The 23,476-nt window shown below is 39.0% G+C and overlaps 1 protein-coding gene across 1 annotated transcript; it reads right to left on the bottom strand.

Moving 5' to 3' along the window:
• Nucleotides 1–422: 422 nt before the first annotated feature.
• On the bottom strand, nt 423–23,449 carry cenph (centromere protein H). The gene is made up of 10 exons (XM_059974453.1): nt 23,295–23,449; nt 17,522–17,659; nt 16,984–17,039; nt 11,410–11,458; nt 11,190–11,261; nt 10,607–10,663; nt 9,444–9,507; nt 8,627–8,678; nt 6,547–6,707; nt 423–1,958 (listed from the first exon to the last, which is right to left on the bottom strand). Exons 1-10 carry the CDS (start codon nt 23,378–23,380, stop codon nt 1,851–1,853), a joined length of 843 nt encoding a protein of 280 aa, XP_059830436.1. The 5' UTR covers nt 23,381–23,449; the 3' UTR covers nt 423–1,850.
• Between the last annotated feature and the right edge of the window lie 27 nt (nt 23,450–23,476).

Genomic DNA, 23,476 nt, shown 5'->3' with positions numbered 1-23,476 from the left:
TTCCGTAACATGGAGTTAGTATTGTGGAATCCCCAAGAATGTGATAAAAGGTAATGGGCTATTGTAATCTTATAACGTTGGACAAAGAGGTTGCTCCATTCTTCCAACACCATAATTCGCTTTTCTTTGCCAATTTTTTTTGTCAGATTTAGTATTTGCTATATTTTATTTGCTTTCTTGGAATTAATGTTTTGTATGCATTGGTAAAATATAAATTATCTGCATAGAATATAATTAAAACTCACAATTTCAGCTTAATATTAAAATATTAGTAAAGTCAAATATCCTGATAAGACTAGAGTTCAAATCCATTTATGAAGGTTGGGAGAAGGGCTTTAAAAATCATGTGCAGTTTTGGAATAAATGAGCCTCTGGGAATAAATTAATAAATGGAATCAGTCATCAATTTTAAATTGAATAATAGACAATTTTAGCTTATATGCAGGATTCAGTCCAAAAAGTATGAATTATGTACTTCATTAAAATATCCAAAAAAATTAAATTAACCTATGAGAAATATGCAAACTAAAATAAAACTTCATACTGAACAGCTGAGAACAAGCCAACCATTCATTTTTATTGATTTTATAGCCATTGCCATATCTTTGCTACTTTTTACATAAAATGGAACTACTGCATATAGTCATGAGACTCTAAGTTTTATACTAAAGGATAAAATTGCATGCACAATTTTGTCATATGTACTTAAGATTTACACTTTGAAATGATTTAACCCCTTACAATAGGCACATTCTTATAATATTAGTATTTATATTTACAAGGATATTAAATATTAATGAGAAAGCAGAAAAACATTTACAAGAACATTTGTTATAGACAGGATTAAAGGGAAAGAAATAACTACAATATCAACAAAGTATTCCATCAAATAATTTTTCACTGAGAATTTCTTTCAGTTAATTCTAATTCCTTCCTAATTTATATTCACCACTGATAAGACTAAGAGACAAACTACATTTAATGACAATTTAAACTACCATAAAAAAACTCAGAAAAGAAAACCAAGTCTACAGTTGGAAACAAATTGGAAATGCACTTTTGCTGACCACTGCACTGCCAGAATTCCACCGATTAAACTGAAAACCCAGTTTTGCATGCTGCATCAAAAACAGTGAAGAATTAAGTGACAAACTTTGAAAGGGCAAAAGGTATTACTTTTCTGTGCCCCTAGGAAAAAAATTCAAGCATGCTTGTTAGTCTTGGGGATATCAGAATTACATATGGGAGAAGGGGCCGAGTAGAATGTGAGGCATCGAAAAGAAAAGTCCCTCGGGTCTGGTTCTGATCTGACACAAGACCCCACATCCCATCGATCTTACATGGAGACAACAGGAAAAAAGTGGGGAAGGCAAGTTTCTTTTAAATAACAAAATTTAATTATTTGTTTTTAGTTAAATAAAATGCTTTAAATCTAAGAATATTAAATGTATTTTTAAATAATTTCAATAGTCTTTCAATGATTCTGAATGACAGATATAAAATTATTAAATTTACAGTATTTTAATCAATTATAAGCTTTGTTTACTGATGGAGAATTTAGAGGCAGAGCCCCATCAAAATGCCCACAAGACTCTGTCCTCACTGGACTCTGGGATAGACTCATAAATGCTGGCTCAGCTCATCCAGATCAGCTACAGATAGGCATAGGGAACAGAGCACTGCAGGCCAACAAGGTCTGGCCCTTCAGACCAGAAGGTGTTTAAAAATTCAGCTTTCCACGTTGTGGTGGAAACCAGACAGTGATGGGATGGGGAAAGGTATTTAATGTAAAGAATTACTTTGTAAATTACATTGGACTTCATTTTGTCATTCACATCCAATGCAATCTATCAGTGGATTGAATCTGTTTCTTCAAGAGGATTATTCTCCAACTGCAAAACTATTTCTTTCAATTCAGGATCATTGGCCCAGTTCACTCCACTAGCAAGAATAACGCCCTGTAAAAATACAAATTAATATTTCTGATTAATTTTCAAAACATTAGTAAGAATGTACATGATTAATGAGACAATTCATCAATCGTTCTATTTTACATTTCATCAACCTCTAATAATAAAATCAACATATAGAAGAGAACAGCAGCCTTTTATTCCAAATGCAATTTTCAATTTGTGTCAAGGTAGTTGGATTCATATGGGACTGCCAAAGCAGAACTATATTTAACTTTGAGTACTTAATTATTATCAGAGATACTATTCTCATCAATAAGCCAGGGTCCTTATTAAAACAGAATATGATAGCAGCACACGGGGCAAATTGTATCTGCTGGTGTCACCCAAAAAGGTGTGGCAGAGAAAAGGAGCAGCTAGAAAAATATAAGATCTCATCAAGCAAAAAGTAGATGACCAAGTTGTGCCGGTTTGAAAAGATATAACAATAATAAAACAACAGAGATGCATCAGAGACACAGATTTCAGACAAGTACAAATTTCAAAGAAAATGTTATCAAAGTATATTTATGTCACCATATACAGCCCTGAGATTCATTTTCTTGTTGGCATAGTCAGCAAATCTATAGAATAGTAACTGTAGCAGATTCAGTGAAAGATCGATTAGAGGGCAGAAGACAACAAACTGTGCAAATGCAATTATAAATAAATAGTAATACATAACGAGAACATGAGATAATGAGATAGAGTTCTTAAAATGAGATAATTGTTTGTAGGACCATTTCAATAATGAGGCATGTAACATTTTCTTCCACCATTCTCCTTTAGGTCTCCAGGTATTTCATCTTTCCCTTTTTCATTTTTGCTCTTGTATATCAACTGGTTATGAAATAAGGAGTTATTGACATAAAATATCTTCCTCTCATCATAGATACTACCCAAAACTGAATTTCCACTACCTTCTATTTAAAATAGGGGGTTTTCAGCAATTGCAGTACTTTTTCTTTATCCCTCATTCTCATAGCACATCCAGAAGGCATTTAGGGGTTATGTTGATGTCCCAGGAACTGAATTAAACCAGAGTCCTGACTCCCACATTGGGACTGATTGGCACTTAATTCAATTATTATTGTGGTTTGCAGTAACTGTGTGTATGCAAAACAGAAGTTATGTTTCCTGTGTAATTGTGACTGCAATTTAAATCAAATTTATTGTTGCAAGATGCTTCCATGTGACTAATAGAAAGGTTTTACTTTCGGAGCATAGAACAGTACGGCACTGGACATGTCATACCCAGTCCATGATAATGTCATTCTTGATTTTCTCCTCCCCAACTTAAAAGCATGTTTGACATTTCTACCCTTGGGAACATTCTGACTCTCTACATCAATCATCATTTAAAAAAAAAACCTCTGTCAGGTCTACCCTCAACCTTTGACACTCTATAGCAGGGGTTCCCAATGTGGGGTCCATGGACCTCTTGGTTAATGGCAAGGGTCCATGGGATGAAATAGGTTGGGAAACCCTGCTCTAGAGTAAACAGCCCAAGTTTATTCAACTTCTCCTTATAACTCAGTCCCTCTAATCATGATAAATCTCTTAAGTACCCTTTCCAGAGTCTCCACATCCTTCCTATAATCAGATTACCAGAACTGCAACAATACTCCAAATACAATCTGAATAGTGCTTTAAATAGCTGCAGCATGACATCCCTACTCATATACTCAATTCCAATGAATGCAAGCAGGCCATATGCCTTCTTTATCACCTACAGTAATCCACTTGTGTAGCCATTTTCAGTGAATTGTGGACTGGGACCCCTAGATTCCTCTGTACCTCAATGCCAGAATGAGGTCCACCATTAAATGTATACTTTATCCTTTCACTTGGCCTCCTTAAATCCAACACCTCACACTTGCCCAGACTGAACTCCATATTCAACTTCTCTGCCCATATCGGTACGTATATCCCACTGTATTCTTTGATAGATCTTTACACTTCCCACAACTCCAGTAATCTCAGTGTCATCCACAAATTTGCTAATCCACCCAACTACATTTTCATCTAAATCACTGAAAATATATCTTAGCACCAATCACTGTGGAAAAACACTGGTCACAGACCTTCAGCCAGAATAACAGCCTTCTATCCCAATTCTCTGGCCTCCATGGGCAAGCCAATTAGGAATTCAAACTTGCTATTATGAGGGACCTTATCAAATACCATACTAAATTCTGCACAGATAGTGTCCATTGCCTTACCCTTATCATGCACCTTTGTCACCGCCTCAAAAACTCATTCGAGTTTGTAAGGCATGATCTCCATGCACAAAGCCAACATTGACTGTCCCTAAGCAGGCTATGCCCAAACAATGCATATAAATCTTACCCTTTAGAATCTTCTTCAGTACCTTCCCTGTCAGTGACTTGAGTGTTACTCATCTATAATTATCCGGACTATCCCCATTTCCTTTCTTGAAGAAAAGCACAACATTTGCTCCTCTCCAGTTCTCTGGGACCTTGCTTGTTGCTAATGAGGACATAAAGATCTCTGTCAAAGCCTCAAAAATCTCATTTTTGTCCCCTCAATATTCTAGGATATATACTTGGGTATTTATTCACCTTAACATTTTTCAGAAAAACTGTCACCATCTCTTCCTTTATTTCAAAATCCCCAGCAGGTTAGCCTGTCCCATTGTTTGCACTATCCTCTGAATCCTTCCGAAGTACCAACACAAGTACTTATTTAGTAGCTCAGCCACTTGCTCTGACTCCAAGCACAAATTCCCTCCTTTATCCTCAAGTGGACTCTCCTGAGTCATCCTCTTTTTCTTAGATATAAAAAGCCTTAGGAATCTCCTTAATCCTGCTCTCCAAGCCTTTCTAATCATCTGCTTGAGCATGTACTTATATTTCACAAGGGATCAGTCTGATTTTAGCTACCTAAACTTTTATTAAGCTTCTTTTTTCCCTTCCTGACTAAACGTAGGGCCCGTCAGGATCATCCAAGGTTCCCTTACCTTACCATCCTTGTCATTACTCCTTAACAGGGCATGTTGGTCTTTAAAAAACTTCCATATGTCAGACATGGACAACTTCCGTATGTCTGACAGCAGTTGCTCCCAGTCAATATCCTGTAGCTCCTGTTGCACTTTTCCCTCCCCTAATTTAGTACCTTCCAATAAGAATGAATTATATTCTTATTCAGAACTATCTTAAAATGTTCACCCACTATCAGGTCTGCCACCTGGCCTGGCTCAATTCTCAAAACTAGGCCCAGTATGTTCTCTCCTCTAGTTGGAGCCCAACATACTGTTTCAAGAACCCCTCTTGACTGTATTAAGAACCCCCCCACCCCATCTGAGTTTCTTGTGTTTTAAAGAAGTTTTAATCAATATTGGGGAAGTTTAAAATGATCTGCTATGACAATCTTGTTGTTTCTGTCTCTTCCCATTTTCCTATATTTCTTCTCCACTACTGACTGGCTAATGGGCCCTATAATCTCATCAGGCTAGTAACACCTTCCCTGTTTTGGAGCTCCATCCAAATTGCCTCTGAGAATGAGCCCTCCAGTATGCCCTCCCTGAGCACAGCTATGACATTCTCCATTATCAGTAACGCAACCCCACCATTTGAAATAATGAAATCCAGCAATATTGAGCTACCTGTCCTGTTCTTCACACAGCCACGTCTCTATAATGGCAACAATATTGTAATTCCATGTACTGATCTAGGCTCTAAGATCATCCTCCTTCCCCATATACTCCTAACATAATAAATGAATGTATCTCAGCCTATCAGTCCCAACATGTTTATCAGCTGTTCTTCTTTGTCGTATTTGTCACTCCATCTTTCTTGCCCTCATCCCTACCACCTGTTGCCCTGCTACTGTGCTTCCTATCACCCTAACACTCTAGTTTAAATCCTCGATTTTGCTCTTTGCACCAGCAAAGACATCGGTTCCCCTCCAGTTCAGAATCAAACCATTTTATTTGTACAGATTCCACCTGTCCTAGAAAAGAGAACTTGGTGATCCATAAATCTGGACCTCTCTTTCCTGTAGCAGCTCCTTAACCACAAATGAATTGCACTGTCTATCTATTTCTAACCTAACTAGCATGTGGCACAGGTAGTAATCCTGCTTTATAATGTTCAATCTAGCTCCCTAAAATAATTCTGCAGGTAGCCCTGTACCCTTTAATGGGCCTGCCTGGATATAAATATTTCTCTGTATGTTTATGTTCTAAGAAGCCAGGATTGGACTTAGTTGTGATGTTCAAAGTAGTTGAACAGCCTGCAACACTTGGGTGGATACACATGTACAATTTTCAATCCATGACTTGTGCTGACTCTGTTATTTTAAGGAGAAAAAAAAATCATAGAATGAAAACTATATAGTGGGAAAAAAAATGAACCGCAATCCTAGATCATATGATTAGCCATAAACTTTGTCAATGTTCTTATAAGAATTCATTTTACATGGAGCTGTACATTGGAAACAGACAGGATATTCAACTAAGAAGGTGGAAGTAGGGAGCAGGATGGTGTAGAGAGCAGCTTTGAAGTAAATACAAAGATGACATTTTCTGTATTAAAAAATAAAACATACATATTATTTTTGTATTAATAATCTCTACCTGCAAAACCTTCTGAATTAATGTCACCATTTTAAAGTGCTCTTGCAAGTTTTTTTCTCCACGTTTTGGAAGTTCCTTCTCTAATTGCTGTAGCAATTGTTGCTGCTTCATCTTTTCAGCTCTCATGTCTTTTAATACACCTTGCATTTTTCGTTTCAACACTAAGTCAGAGGAAAAAATACACACACTGTCTCAGTTATGGAGGACTTTGATATATGCCCTTAAGTGGAATTTCTCCATTTTTGTTCTTAATTTCAGTCAGTATAGGTTCACTCAATGATCCTTCTAACATATTATCCACTCCTACAGCTATGATGTTTTATTTTGAACCTATCCCAATGGTCCATAACCATTGCAGCAGTTCACAGGATTAGTGTATAATAGAAGTGCTCACCTAGATGCTCTAAAAATGATGAGATATACCTGCCCCTCCCCAGCCTCAGGCAATATATTCTAGATTCCATCCAATCCCCCTCCCCAATGTTTCTCAGATCACATCAAGACCCTTTCACCCCAGCTCCACACAGAAGAGATTCCTTTTTTCAGTTCTATGTCCCTCATCATTTTGCAAATCTCTATTGGGTTTCCCCTCAGCCTCCTCTGCTCCTAAGAAAACAAACCCAGTTTATTCAGACTGAAACATCCATTCCCAGGCAACACCCTGGTGAGTTACTTCTCCAGTGCAATCTCATCCTTCATATCAGGTGGTGACAGAGCTGCCCACTGTACTCCCGCTGTGGTTGAATCCAGAGATTACTTCTTTTAAGATACTGTTTCTAAGTCTCTTTCCAGACTCCCTAAAATCTGCCGAAAGGACCACTCCCAATTACTATACAGGTCATAGGCCATAACCTCCGGTGGTTCACCCTTTCCCTCAAGAATTTTCTGCAGCCACTCAGTGGACCCCTTGATCCTGGCACCAGGAATGCAACACACTAACTTGGAATCACATGTGACTGTAAAAGGCCAAACTACAGCATTCTCTATTCCCTTGTTTTGCTCCCCACAACCTTAGAATTCCTCTCCCTTCCTGAACAGATAAGCCACCCAGTATGCTGCAACCTTCCTTGTAGCTGACATTCCCTCTGCTTCTCCAGTACTCAACACAAAATACTGGTTGGAGATCAAGGTGTCCTCAGTGGTCTCCTTAACTACCTTTCTACTTAGTTTTGTTTGTTCAACAGTCACCTATTCCTTATCTATCTACATTTTAACCTGCAGGGTAACCATGTCCTGAAAGCTGCCCAACAACTGGTATTTCACTTATAACCCAGAGCTCTAGCCCTCTTAGCTGACAACATTTCATGCATCTGTAGTTATCCAGAATACTTGAAATATAGTTCCCATGTGGCACAGGATATAAGTGAGATACCTGGCCGAGCTTCTATTTATTAGATTAACTCACTGCATAGATAAACTAAGGACCTAGGGACACAAGAGACTGCATGTGCTGGACTTCTGAAGCAACACACAGAATGCTGGAGGAACTTTGTGGTCAGGCAGAATCTATGAAGGGAAATGAACAGTTGATGTTTTGGGTCAAGACCCTTCATTAGGACTGGAAAGAAAGAGGGGAGAGAGTCAGTATAAAAAGATGGGGTGAAGGGGTGAAGCAAAGGGAGAGTGGAAATAATGCAAGAAGCTGGGAGGTGATAGGTGGAAGTGACAAAGGGCTAAAGAATTGTCTTAAAATTGAATTATTTATTGTTTTATTAATACTAATCAAACTTTATATTTCTCATAATTTTGCTTTAAACTCATGTTTCCATCTCCCAAACTCCTTTTAAAATTATTGCTTTCCTTCCTGCATCATTTTGAAATTCACTGCACCTCCATTACCTGCATTACTTTTAAACTTATATGGCCTTAATCTCCCATACATTTATTAAATTCTGTCCCTCAATCTTAGCATTTTAATATATGAACATTAAAAGAGAACAAAATCCGTTATACATTTTGAAATTGGTTCCAAATGTTGTATATTGAAAGGACAAGGAATAAATTACTAAAATAATATGCCAGTACTGTACTCTATTGAATTAATTGTAAACCAAATGTATTGCATTAAAATTATAATTACATAGTCTTTGCTTTTGAACTTCAAACACTGCATTTTCCAAAGTCTGAACTTCCTACAACAAAACAAAAAAATAACAATGACTAGATTTCCACAAGTGTGAATTATAATAGATTAATTAACAATTTGAATACAAAGCTAAACAAAAAGTGTAATTGATATAAAAACAGTATTTTAAATAAAATTGTATTTATATCAGTGCTGAGAAAAGGAGTTTTAAGTAGTGTGCTAGCAGCAGATGCCTGCAGACCAAACTCAGCAAAATATTAAATTATTGCCATTTTACTTCAACAGTATCTTTAAGCCGCAATTTAGGAATAGCGTTCATTAATTTGAACAAGCAAAGTACAAATCTGAGAATACTGCAAATTCTCAACAAGTCAGTCAGCAGCTGAAGGGACAGAACGAGGAAAACAGAATTCAAATTTCAGGTTGATGACCTTTCTACAGAATCAGGAAGAATTAGAAATGTTTCAAGTTCTAGGGAAGGGAGAGGAATAAAGTAACAAAAAAAAAGATGGTTTGTAATACATCAAAAACATGCCAAAATGGATGAAAGATTTAGTAATCACACAAGCTGAGGAAGGATGGTGAAATCTTATTGATTACAGATAATCTATCTGCAGAGATACAATAAGAGGAAATGAATGAGAATAAAGGAGAGAGAAAAACATTTTGATTACATTTTCTTCATTTTTAGAAATAGCAACAACAGCAGCTAAGTGTGCTTTATAAAATTCTTCTGAATTGAAAGAAAAGTTAGAGTCAGCAATGAATGGTAACTCTGAAATACATGACAGATTAATTTTATTCAACATACCTTCTGGGTTTCTAAAATCTCAGAACAGAGATCTAAAGAGTGATTAATTGTTTCCATTATCAACCTTAAAACAAGAAACAATTCATTAAATAATAAACTTGAGTGAATCTTATTGAGAACTTCAGAATTACTTCCATTTTTAGAATAACACTAGCAACATTCCAAACAAAAATAGAAAATGTCATAAACAGTCAGCGGGTAGAACAGCATCTGTGGAGAGAGAAACAGATTAAGCATGGCAGATCAATTAATCTGAGCAGGAAAGAGAGAAAATAAGCATGTTTTAAGTTGAAGAGAGGCGAAGAGTTGAAAAGAATTTGGGATGCCTGCAATGGAGTGGAAACCAAACTACCCAGGCAACAATTACTTTCGGTGCCAGCAGTCAGAAAGAAAAGAAACCAAAAGGATATGTTAGAATCTTACATACCAAGTACAACTGTTGCAGGAAACTTTTTTTAAAGAAGTGAGAATGCTGAAAAAACCAGCAGGCCAAGTGAGACAGAAAATATTTCAAGTTCCTTTTTTAATGGAAATTCTTAATTTCAATCGCCAAACTAAGGAACTTTCAGAATGACAGAATAAGTGATAATGTAACAGAACTATCAGTGTTAGAATAAAGAAAGTTATTGAGGAGTAATTTTACATTAATAACAACAAATAATTATATTGTTGAAATGAAAAGAGAGGCTTTGAATTGCCAAGGTGCAGAAGGCTAGGAACCAAGAGCTGGTAAGTGGGTTTAGTATAAATGGGTACTTGATGGTCAGTATGGTCATGGCAGGCCATAGGGCCAGTTTGCATGCTTTGTGTCTCTACAATTAAATAAGGTCCTTTCATTCATCATATAAATAGTGGAAAAAGTAGAGATTCCCAATGAGCTACAGTTGGAAAAAGAATGCAGAATTTAGGTTACAGTCACATCAGCCATTATTAAATGGCAGTGCAGGTTCTTGGGACCAAGTGATTTATATCTACCCTGATTCATTTGGTTGTAAGTTTAAAAATCAAGAGCGCTGAAACCAAATTTTAAATCAAGTAGTGATTAAAGAAGCTAAAGTGCTTTCGTTCCAAAGTAATTTTAAAAATCTACTTTGTCTTTAAACCTGATGTATTTGAATGAAGATAACACAGTATTTACTAACTCATGCACTGGAAATACTTACTTCCCTTCTTTATCATTCATTTGTGCCGCTTCGCGTAGAGCATGCGTGTACTGAAGTCTGCAAAATATCAGAAGGTCAAACCTCTTTTCATTTCTTCATTCTAGAAGCTAAGAAACCAACCTGAAAGCTATAAACCTTGTAGTCTACTCCTAGATTTCTTCAGATTTGGTTAGCTAGGTGGTAAAGAACTTATTGTCATCAAGATGATTTTACTGCTTCACAGAGCCTATGACAGATATGTAATATAACATGCAGCTTGTCACAGATGGGCCATTGCCTTAATTTACCTGGATTTTACATAAAGAATGGGGCTCCTACTTAGTCTGAAGTACAGTGGATAAATATACCATATATACATTTAAATCTATTTGCATGCATAACCCATAAAATATTTTTCCAACTGGTGACAGGTGATTACAGAAGTGCAGATTGAACATAGCATACATCCAAGCATGTTTCCACCCATTCTTGACATAAACATCTTTCAATGCTCCATAGGTAAAGATGCATAGGTATAATGTATGAGCAAAAATACTGGCCTTGAGAGCCAAAACACAACAATGAATCCTGGATTTTATCATACCTATGGAGGGCCATGTTCTTCTGCTGGAAAGAGATTGATACATCTTCTAATTCCCTTTCAATCACTTGAATTCTTACAACATGCAAAAGAAAATAATCATTCCACAATTAATGTTGAACTTCCTAATGATTTCTCAAAATGAAAATAATACTGTACTAAGGCAAGTAAAAGATAATCCATCTTTTACTTCACAGTAGAATAATAGACTGAATAAACGTACGTTTCTTTCAAATTATCTTCCGACACAGCCCCTGTATTAGTTTCAAGACCTAGTTAAAAAATACAAATACTAATTAATTTTGGTCCAAAAAAAATCTTTTACCTACTTGTTTAATATTTATTGTTGCATTTTACTAGTCAGTTTATAGACCAAGAAATGAAGGTCTTTTGATTAGGATCTCTCATTGACCGTTCGTTCCATTTCACTTTTTTTTCCTTCAGCTTAGAACCTCAAAAGTACTAGAAGTTATTTTAGTCATTAAATGTGCAATGAATAAAGAATTTTCTATAAGATATTTTTTCTTTTAACTCTTAAAAAAAGGAGTATAAAATGTGTCATTCACATACACTGTGGACGATCCAATAGACCAATGTGTTATTTCACTACAAAAAAGGACCTTGGCAATTGTAGGGATGATTTACAGTGGACTGAAAAGCTTCAGCATATAGACATTAAGAAAGAGGATGTGCTGGAGCTTTTGGAAAGCATCAAGTAAGTCACCGGGACCAGACGAGATATACCCCCAGCTTCTGTGGGGGGCAAGGGAGGGGGTTCTGGAGAATTGGAGGGTGTAGGTGTTGTTCCCTTATTCAAGAAAGGGAGTAGAGATAGCCCAGGAAATTAGAGACCAGTGAGTCTTACATCAATGGTTGGTAAGTTGATGGAGAAGATCCGGAGAGGCAGGATTTATGAACATTCGGAGAGACATAATATGATTAGGAATAGTCAGCATGGCCTTGTCAAAAGCAAGGCATTTGATAAGGTACCCCATGTAAGGCTTGTTGAGAAAGTAAGGAGGCATGGGATCCAAGAGGGCATTGCTTTGTTGAACCAGAACTGGCTTGCCCACAGAAAGCAGAGTGGTTAAAGATGGGTCATATTCTGCATGGAGGTTGGTGACCAGTGGTGTGCCTCAAGGATCTGTTCTGGGACACTTTCTCTTTGTGATTTTCATAAATGACCTGGATGAGGAAATGGAGGGATGGGTTGGTAAATTTGCTGATGACACAAAGGTTGGGGTGTTGTAGATAGTGTGGAGGACGAGAGTTTACAGCGGGACATCGATAAGATGCAAAACTGGGCTGAGAAGTGGCAGACAGAGTTCAACCCAGATAAGTGTGAGGTGGTTCATTTTGGTAGGTCAAATATGATGGCAGATTATAGATTTAATGGTAAGACTCTTGGCAGTGTAGGTTATCAGAGTCCATAGGACACTCAAAGCTGCTGTGCAGGTTGACTCTGTGGTTAAGAAGGCATATGGTATATTGGCCTTCACCAACTGTGGGATTTAGTTCAAGAGCTGAGAGGTAATGTTACAACTATATAGGATCCTGGTCAGACCTCACTTTGAGTACTGTGCTTAGTTCTGGTCGCCTCACTACAGGAAGGATGTTGAAATTATAGAAAGGGTGAAGAGGAGATTTACAAGGATGTTGCCTGGATTGGGGAGCATGCCTTATGAGAATAGACTGAGTGAACTTGGCCTTTTCTCCTTGGAACGACGGGATGAGCGGTGACCTGAAAGAGGTGTATAAGATGACGAGAGGCATGATCGTGTGGATAGTCAGAGGCTTTTTCCCAGGGCTGAAATGGCTAACACGAGAGGGCATAGTTTTAAGGTGCTTGGAAGTAGGTACAGAGGAGATGTCAGGGGATTTGTTTTTTACACAGGGAGTGGTGAATGCGTGGAATGAGCTGCCAGTGACGGTGATGGAGGCAGATACGATAGGGTCTTTTAAGAGATGCTTGGATAGGTACATGGAGCTTAGAAAAATAGAGGGCTATGGGTAACCCTAGGTAATTTCTAAAGTAAGTACATGTTCAGCACAGCGTTGTGGGCCAAAGGGCCTGTATTGTGCTGTAGGTTTTCTATGTTTTATTATTATTCTATTTGATACCAGCTACTTAGCTGAAGAATGCAGCAAATAAAGAAATAAAATAACCTCGACATAGTGAGTTATTCTAGAGAGCTGTTGAAAGAAGAACATAGTGCATTTTTTTAAAAAAGAGGCCAAAGAGACAGCTCCTTTCTTACTTTCAGGTATGCAACATATTAAACACATTAAACATTCATATATAATGAACATTTTAAACAATGAATATAGAAGGGAACAGAAGAGGAAGGAGAGAAATCTCCATACGGAAGGATGCAAGAAATGGTAAAGTATATTCCAGACAACACACACAAAATGCTGCAGGAACTCAGCAGACCAGGCAGCATTTATAGTCAATATTTCAGGCCGAGACCCTTCAGCAAGACTGGAGAAAAATGATGATTAGATTTAAAAGTTGGGGGGAGGGGAGAGAGAAACACAAGGAGATCGGTGAAACCGGGAGGGGAAGAGATGAAGTAAAGAGCTGGGAAGTTGTTTGGTGAAAGAGATACAAGGTTGGAGCAGGTTAAACCTGACAGGAGAGGACAGAAGGCCATGGAAGAAAGAAAAGTGGGTGGAGCACCAGAGAGAGGCGATGGGCAGGCAAGGAGATAAGGTGAGAGAGGGAAAAGGGGATGGGGAATGGTGAAAGAGGGGCAGGGGCATTATCGGAAGTTCGAGAAATCGATGTTCATGCCATCAGGATGCAGGCTATCCAGATGGAATACAAGGTGTTCCACCAACCTGAGTATGGCCTCATTGCGACAGTAGAGAAGGCCATGAATTGACATATTGGAACGGGAATGGGTAGTGAAGTACTAGCTCACCTGTAAGGACTGTTTGTTTCCCTGAGTAGAAGTGAGGGAGGAAGTGTAGGGGCAGGTGTAGCCCTTGTTCTGCTTGCAAGGATAAGTGCTAGGAGGGAGATCAGTGGGGAGGGACGAATGGACAAGTGAGTCCATAGGGAGCATAGGGAGCGATCCCTGGGGAAAGCAGAAAGTGGGGGGAGGGAGGGGAAGGGAAAGATGTGCTTGGTGATGGGATCCCGTTGGAGATGGCAGAAGTTCCAGAGAATTATATTCCAGAGAGCAGTTTGAGGAAATCAGAGCACTGTTGATGTTGGAGAGCAAGAGGAGAAAGCCAACTCAAGAAAAATACATAAAGGGGAAACTAGCAATTTTATAGATTGATTTTGGAGAACAAAGCACAAAATACAATGTCCTCAAACTGTAAAATGTATAATAGGTGAGAACAGAGTTTGGATTAACATAAATTTCATTAAGCATTAAATCTGAAAAGTGAAAAGGCATGTTTCCTGATATCAGAGCATTTCTAAGCCAACGAAGTACTTTCAAAGTAGAATAGAGTAACTGTGATAATGCAGGGCAGATCAGACTTTGTTGAACATCTCACCTGAAATGCAATTCCCCAGACAAGGTAACAATGCATTATGGTACTGCATTAAATTTTGCACTCAAATCTGCTGAATGGGTCTTTAACTCAGTTAGAACAAGAGAGCCAACAGTAAATCAAGGCTGGGGGCCTAAAGAGATCTGAAGGACATGATTTTCCCACAGAGGAGGGGTATATGGAACAAACTACCAGTGGAGGTGTTAGAGGCAGGAAAAATTACAACACTAAAGACAGTTGGACTGATGCATGGATAGGAAAAGTTTATAATGATATGGGCCAAACATAGGCAAATGGGATTAGTTAGATATGCATCTTGGTTGAAATGGATGAATTAGGCCGAATGGCCCATCTCCATGCTGTATTACTCTATGATGAAAGATGAAATATTTAAGGGGAAATCTGAGGGGTAACTTCTTTACTCAGAGGGTTGTACAAGTATGGAACAAGCTGCATATGGAAGTGCTGGATGAGAGGTTGATTTCAACATTTAAGAGAAACTTTGATAAATATATGGATGAAAGGGGTATGAAGGGCTATGGTCTAAGTGTGGATTGATGGGTCTAGACCGGGGGTCGGCAACCCGCGGCTCCGGAGCCACATGTGGCTCTTTTACGTCTGTGCTGCGGCTCCCTGTTGCTTTGGGAAATAATTGGTTGTGGCGACCCTTTTCCTGGCACATCCGAACCGACTCACAATTAGATAGCCTACGGGGGTTTGCGAGCACAGAGCTTTGGAGCCTCTGCGCCATGGGGGGCAGGTTGAGGGAGGCTTAAAAGTGAGGCTGAAGATTTCGAATAAAGTTTTTTCCTTCGACTGCAGTTACCGACTCCGTGTCGTAATTTTAGCGCTGCGTGTAGCACACCGCTACATGGTCAGTATTTAATTAAAATGTATTTTATGTTAGTTTGTTAGTTTTTGAAATGTAAATCTAAATTTGAAGATTATGGTGATCTTGTACAATCTAAATAAGACGTTGTGGCGACCCATTTCCTGACACATCCGAACCGGCTCACAATTAGCCAGCGTTCAGGCTAAGGGAGATAGCCTACGGGGGTTTGTGAGTACGTGTCTTTTGCAGCATCCGCGCCCATGGGGGGGCGGGTTGAGAGAGGCTTAAAAGCAAGGCTGTTTTGTTCGAATAAAGCTATCTTTGACTGCAATTTACTGACTGCGTGTAGCACACCGCTACAACGTGTTTTTTTATCGCTGGCTGTCCAGAGGGGAGGTGCTGAAACGCTTTGTCGCGTGTCTGGAAGAAGTGAAAACTTCCCTGGGCAGCAAAGGGCTCACCTTTCCTGAGCTGGAACAGCCAGAGTGGCTGGAAAAGCTACACTTCATGGTAGACATGACAGCGCACCTGAACACGCTGAACACAGCTCTTCAACGGGGTAAGGACGTACAGCCCTGCATATGTTGGAGGATGTTTTGGCATTCGAGCTCAAGTTGACAGTGCTTGCCAGAGATTTACAGAAAGGCACATTGTCTCACTTCCCCAATTTGAGAGAGTTCAAACAAGGTCACGACATGATAAATTCGGAGTATTTACATTCTGCAATCATCGCAATGCAAACATCGTTTGGGAAATGCTTCTGTGAGTTCAGAGAGGAAAAAAACACATTATCCTTCCCGGTCACTCCCCTAAGCATCGATCCATCCCTACTGAATACGACTGCATTGTCAGGTGTGAGTCAACTTGAACAAGGATGATAAATATTTTAATTGCCTATTATTTAACGTATATTCATATGTTTTCATTGTTCAGTGAAATAGTCCTTTTATTTTTCAGGTTGACAGCTGGCTGACGTTATTTTTGGTTTGCTGCTGGCGGCAAATTTAAGTTTGGCGTTTTTCATAAATACAAGAAAGACTCAAATAGACGTCGAGTATTTTACTTAAAAGTAACCTTCAACCCAACGTCTTTTTTTCGGAGGTCAAAATGTTTTTGTTGCATGCAGAAATGTAATTTCGTTTTCTCTGCAGGAGTTCATCAATTTCATAAATGCAACACATTATAGTTTGTTTATACATAGCATAAAGGCAAAACAAAACGTTGTATGCAGTGTTATTTCATTTTAAATGTCAAACGGGTTTTGCGGCTCCCAGTGTTTTCTTTTCTGTGGGAAACGGGTCCAAGTGGCTCTTTCAGTGGTAAAGGTTGCTGACCCCTAGACAGAATAACTTTAGCACAGACTAGATGGGCTGAAGGGCGCTGATGAGTTCTATGACTATGAAGAAATAATAACTGCAGAGATCAAAGTTCACAAAGAGATGAAGCAAAACATCTTACAAGCTTTCACACCCGTTTCTAGTTCCACTGTTTGTTGGGTTACTTGATCCTTTAACCTATCAAGAAAATATAGAACACATAAAACAATTGTTATTTTTACATCCAATAAAAGTAAACAAATCAGACGTCTTGCCTTTATTTCAGATTTTCAGGACTGAAGGTGACATTGAGCTTTACTATAAGATCAATTCTAATGTACATGGGACTGCCTTGCAGTGTGGAATTTTAATGAATTTAATATTCAGCCTAATACAATATGTTTTTACTTTCCTACATTATCACCAAATTTAAGAAATTAAGAGGAATTTCCCTGGCCAGTTTTGATTTTTCATTTGCATCATCCTCCAAAGACCTTTCTCCAGTTTCAGGTATATTGTGCCTTCCTCTTGCTCTCTAGTCTATTAATTAAAAGAGAGACTGTAGCAAGAAACTCTAATACTCTAATAGAAATCAACAAAAAATCATTATGATTAATAATTCTGCTGCGATGGATGTTGAAAGTCTACTGTATCTCACCAAAAACACAGCCATTACTCACCACATAAGATGCAGAATAGAGTCCACTACAGTAGCATTTTCTTGTCCAATAGTTGGTGTTACATGGAAATTATCAAGTGCCAACTGTCCCAGCTTCATACAGGAACTGCCAAGCTTTTGTAAGATAGATCTTTCTGTTCTATAAATATTAGAAAATACTGTAGATAGGCTATTGCAAGATATCAAATAACATGAACATACAAATTTTAAAGTGTGCAGTAAATTATTCCAATTAGGAACAGGAATAAGCAAAGTAATCTCCAGGGTGGAGTGGTACATCAGAACCATAAATCACATCCTTAAGAAGAGCTGTAAAAATTGAATTAATGTGTATTATTAATGGGTATTATGCACATCCCAAGTCAGTGATAACAGTATAATAATAAGTTCAGATTTGTGTAATTCAGGTGTAAGTGTTAGCTAGCACACATCTTCAATTTTTATAGCACTTTTAATAGAGCAAAAATGTGCCAATGCACTTCACACTATCACCACCCATTAAATTATTAATGTCAAGGTATGCAAGAGATAATGGAGTTTAGCAAAGGCATGGCTAAACAAATGGTTTTTAAGGAGTAAGGCAGAGGAAATCAGAGAGGACTTTCCACAACTTGAAGCCTTTGAAACTGAGAGTAAGGTAAATTAAATGAACAATTAAATTCAGGCATGTTCAAAAGCTAGAATGGATGGAGTCTGGATATTAAAAAGATGGAAAGAAGCAAGACCAGAAAGGAACTTTTAAAACAAATATGAGAATCCTAAAATCAAGATATTGTTCAACTGGAAACCAACATGATAGACAAATTGAATAGTAGTGGCCTAGATACAAACTTAACTCTTTGATTTACTGCGACACCAAAGTTGTGAACAACCTAGTTGGAAGAAAGGCTAGAATCACCAGCATGGAAACAGAAAGCGAATGGACATCAAAGGAACTGTAAGAGAAGTGACAACTGTATATAGATACTCCTAACAGAGGAGAGGCAGTACTGAACTTAATTTTAGGAAATGGAACTATGGGTGAGCACTTTGAGGATACTAATCAAAGCACTGCAAGTTTCAAAATAGTTGTAGAAAGGGATAAAGGTGATCCAGATTGGCGAGGGAAGACCAATTTCCATATCATAAACAGGATTTGGCAAAGGCAGAGGGAAATTGTTCTCCAAGGGTAAACCTACATCTAACAAATAGGGGTCCCTTAAAAGTGAAACAGTGAGAGTTCAGCCTGCAAAAGTGAATCAGGGAAGTAAAGTCCGAGGTCAAGGGATAGAGGATTTAGTAAAGTTAAAAAAAAGGAAGCAGATGGCAGGAACTAACACTGAAAAAAGGCAGGGCCCTTCAGGAGTACAGAACTTGTAGGAGAGGACTTGAAAACTAAATTGAAAACTAAAGTGGGGCCATGACAGATGAAAATTCCTCTAGGCATTTTATATTAAAAAGGGGGTAAGCAGGGTCCCCATTAGGAATCACAAGGCAATCTGTGCATGGGGCCATATTGATGAGGGCTTAAATGAATACTTCTCATATGCATTCGGATGAGAAAGGCATTGTAGTTGCAGATTTCAGGGAGAGGAACAGGGATATTCCAATCAATGTTGGCATTAAAAAGGAGATTGCTTTAGATGTTTACTCTGTATTAAGATATATAAATCCCCAGGCCTCATGAGGTGCATTCTAGAAAGAGATTGCTGGTGTTGTGATAGAGATTTTCACATCTTCACTGACCATTGGTTATAACTAGAGGATAGCAAATGACCAGCAGGCACTAGTCAGGTAATTACAGGCCCGTGAGTCTAACTTCAGTTTAAAAAAGTTCTGAGAAACATGATTAATACTTGGAAAGGAAGGGGTAGATCAAAGATAGGAAGCATGGCTTTGTCAGTGACAGAAACAAACATTTAAAAAGGCAGAGCTTTAAAAGAGCATTCCTAACGTGGACAAATGGATAGATGAGCAAAAAGGCCATCATGGATATGGTAGGGAACACCCATTTCTGTGCTGCAGGACTCTTTGATTCATGTTGGGACCCTTACAATGGTGCCTAACGGCAACTCCTTGCTTGCATCTTCAGAAACAGCTCTATTTCTATCTTTAATATCTCTATTTTTCCCTTCCAGGGTTCTTTTGAAGACCCTGACCTGGAGTTACACGCTGACTTCGGTTCTTTGTGGGAATGGGATCCACTCTCGGAGTTTCACGAATGGCCATTATTCAATGTGCTGAGGATGCGGCCTAAAAGATTAGCTCGCCTTTGGAGTTCCTGGATCTTGTGACTCTGGAGACGGGCGGACCGAAGATTGGTGCCTGGCAGGAAATTGGTGTGTCATGGGAAACGGAAGATCTCTGACTGTGTGCCCAGAGACCCGAGATCTTTGGGCACAGAGCTCAGAAAAAGCGACGCAACAGACTTTTAACGTGGTAATCAGCGAGTTGTTTGTTATGCCTCCCCGCTCACTTATTAGGGAGGGGGAGCCTGTGGTATGTCAAGTACCAGGTGAACAAGCAGTCTTTGGGGTACTGCAAGTCTGCGTCTTTGCTGTTGCTTTGCAATAAATTTGAGTGCTCAGTGGTGGGTGCCGATGCTTTTTTTTGCTGGTGGGGTTGGAATTGTTGCTCGCTGCTGCTTACAAGTGAGAGGGGGGAGCTGGGAGAGGCTTTGGGGTTCTAACATTTAACTGTCATTCATTCTTTGGGAGCACTCCTCTGTTTTAATGGATGGTTGCAAAGAAAAAGCTTTTCAGGATGTATATTGTATGCATTTGACATTAAATGTACCTTTCAAACCTTACTATGTCATATACATGACTGATTTGAATATGATTTGTAGGAGGTATCAGTTTGAATATCACAAGAAAATTGGTGGTCTTATCAATAGTACTGAGAACAGCCTTAGGTTATGAGATGATATTGATCACCTAGAAAGGACCAAACAATCACAGCTATCATTCAATCTTGATAAGTACAGAGGGCTGCATTTTGGGAGGTCTAAAAGGGGAGAACATATACCCTGAATTAAAGCTCATTAAAGAGTATACAGGAAAAGGGCTATGGTGTAGAGTCCGAAGTGTTTATTATTGTCACATGTAAGACCATAAAACATAGGAGTATAATAAGGCTATTTGGCTCATCAAGTCTTCTCCATCATCTGATAAAAGCTTGTTTTGCATGCTGCTCATATAGATCAAATCATTACACACTATTGAGGTAGAACAATGTAACAAAAATAGCAATGCAGAATAAAGCGCAACAGAGAAAGTACGGTGCAGGTAAACAATGTCACAGTGAAGTATATCGTGAGGTCAAGGGTCTATCAAATTGTACTAGGGAACATTTAATAGTTTTATGTCAGTGGGGGAAAAGCCATCTTTTGGCTAGTGGTCTTTGCTTTCAGGTTTTTGTATCTTCTGCCCAGTGGAATATGGGAGAAAAAGGAATGTCCTGAGTGGGTGTAATGCTGGCTGCTTTACTAAGACAAAGAGAAGTTAACAGAGTCCGGAGAGGGGAGAAATCTAACTATTTCATAGATCCCTAAAAGTAGTAGCACTGGTGGATAATATGGTCAAGAAAGCGTGCAGGGCATAGATTACAAAGGTATGGGAGGTTACCGCAGAACCTTATAAAACCTTGGTGAAGTTACCACTCAGTTACTGTATGTACAGTCAGGAAAGATGTGATTGTGCAGGATGTGCAAAGGAGACTCACCAGATGAGGTACTTCAACTATGAAGAAATACTGGATAGGAATGGAGGAGTCTGAGGATGGGACCAGATAGAGCCATACTAAACTATGAAGGACATAAATAGGAGTAAAGTGAGAAATCTTTCCCATCATGAAGACACCCATAACCATAAGCGTTGCAAGAGGTCTAGAGGGGATCTGACGAAAAATATTTTCACCCAGAGGGTGGCTGCAATTTGAAAGGGCTGTCTGAGGTGCTGAAGTCAGGTACTCCCACCCATTTAAGTAGTAAATCACCATGACACAGAACTAAATGCTGGTAAACTGAATTAGGACAGGTATTCCCCTCTGTCTGCACATGTTGCCAGGCCTGCTGAGTTTCTCCAGCAGTTTATTTTATACTCCAGATTACAGCATCTGTAGCCTCTTGTATCTCTGCTATAGATAGGCAATTGATGGCCCAACAGACCATGTGATTTGAAGATCAATACTGTACATAATATTCCAAGTGTAGTTACATAAATACCCCATAGAACTGAAACATGGATCTCAATTTTTGCATTCAATTCTTTCAAAATAAACCTTGAGATGGTTAGCCTTCCTAATACCTTGCTCAGTCTACATTTAAGCATTCTGCTGCATCTCCTCCAATCTGATTTAGCCATGTGTTTCTTTATTATTTATTTGAAAATGGACAACTTTACATTTTTACTACATTGTACAGTTTGCCAGATCTTTGCACTTTAACATATCTTGTATCCTTTTATAACCTCCTTGTTCATATAGTACAGCACAGTAATGGACCTTTGGCCCACAAAGTTGTGCTGGCCTTTCAACCTAATTTAAGGTTAATACAACTCTTTCCTCCCCTCCTGCCTTCCATTTTTCTTTCATGCATGTGCCTATCTAAGTCTCTTAAATGCTCTTAACATAGCTGCCTCTACCACAATCCTGGCAATGCACACCACACACTAAAAACTCTATCTGTAAAAAAGGTACCTCTGACATCGCCCTATACTCTACTCCAAACACCTTAAAATCAAACCCTCTGGTGTTAGCCACTCCCGCCCAGGGAAAAAGTTTCTGGCAGTCCACTATCTATGGTCTTATTACCTTGTTCACCTCTATCAAGTGACCTCTCATCCTTTGCTCCAAAGAGAATAGCTGAAGGTCACTCAACCCTTCCTAATAAGGCGTGTTCTCTAATCCAAGCAACATCCTGGTAAATCCCCCTCTGCACCCCCTCAAAAGCTTCCATATCCTTCCTATAACAAATAAAGGCCAACACTCTACATGCCTTCTTAACCTCCCTATTAAATTGTACAGCAACTTTGTACATCTATGGAAATGGGTCACAAAATCCCTCTGTTCCTCCACTCTAATAAATCCAACCATTAACCTTGTACTTGGCTTTCAAGTTCGACATTCAAAGTGTATCACTTCACATTTTTCCAGACTGAACTCCATCTACCACTTTCTTGTCCAAGTCATTTATAAAAATCCCAAAGAGCTGGGGTCCCAGTACAGATCCCCATGGCACACTGAGCTCCAGCAGAATATGCCCCATGCCCCTGTCCTCTGTGGGCAAGCCAATTCTGAATGCCACCTGACTTCCGAATGAACTTACCGTGGAGAACATTGTCAAAGGTCCTACTAAAATCCATGTCCACCGCAAGTGCACTATCTTCATCATGCATTTTATCACATCCTCAAAGAATTCAATCAGACTTGGGAGTCATGATCTACCCCTCGTAAAACCATGCTGACCATCCCTGTTCAGACTATGCCTCTCCAAATACCCGTAAACCCTATCTCTAGGAATCCTCTCCAATAATTTGCCCATAAGTGAAGAAAAACTCCCTACTTCTTTTCTTAAATAAAGAAATGGCATTTACCACCCTCCAATCATCTGATTCTACTCCTGTGGCCAGCGAAGCATCTCTCCCTTCGCCTCCCTAAGTAACCTGGGGAATATTCCGTCCACTTCGAGCACTTCTCCCATTTTTTTTTAAATTCCGGCACATCCTCTTTACTAACGTTGACATGTTTCAGCACAATAGCACCCAGCACCGAACGGACGCTTTTCAATCTCTTACTCGGTATTTCGCGCCACTGCCTCTCCCGAATCCACCGCCGTCTCCATTGCGGACGACTCTCCTGCTTGCCTACTCTGTATGTTCATTGGGCAAGCTGGAGCTTCGGGGCGGGGCTCCTGACAACTCTAGATCCTGTTTGGTTCACGGAGACATCAATCGCGATTCCCACCGCCCGAGGGACG

Source organism: Hypanus sabinus, chromosome 7 (assembly GCF_030144855.1).
Source record: "Hypanus sabinus isolate sHypSab1 chromosome 7, sHypSab1.hap1, whole genome shotgun sequence".
In the NCBI taxonomy this organism is placed as follows: domain Eukaryota; kingdom Metazoa; phylum Chordata; class Chondrichthyes; order Myliobatiformes; family Dasyatidae; genus Hypanus; species Hypanus sabinus.
This window is presented reverse-complemented; position numbering and strand designations above follow the sequence as displayed.

What these genes read in the sequence shown, in the direction of transcription:
- cenph (XM_059974453.1), bottom strand. Translation starts at nt 23,380, where the DNA reads ATGAACATACAGAGTAGGCAAGCAGGAGAGTCGTCCGCAATGGAGACG. An exon ending in AGAAACGGGTGTGAAAGCTT is followed by an intron (nt 11,459 to 16,983) that starts GTAAGATGTTTT and finishes TTTTTTAACTAG; the next exon opens with GTCTTGAAACTAATACAGGG. An exon ending in TAATTCAGAAGGTTTTGCAG is followed by an intron (nt 1,959 to 6,546) that starts GTAGAGATTATT and finishes GTATTTTTACAG; the next exon opens with GGCGTTATTCTTGCTAGTGG.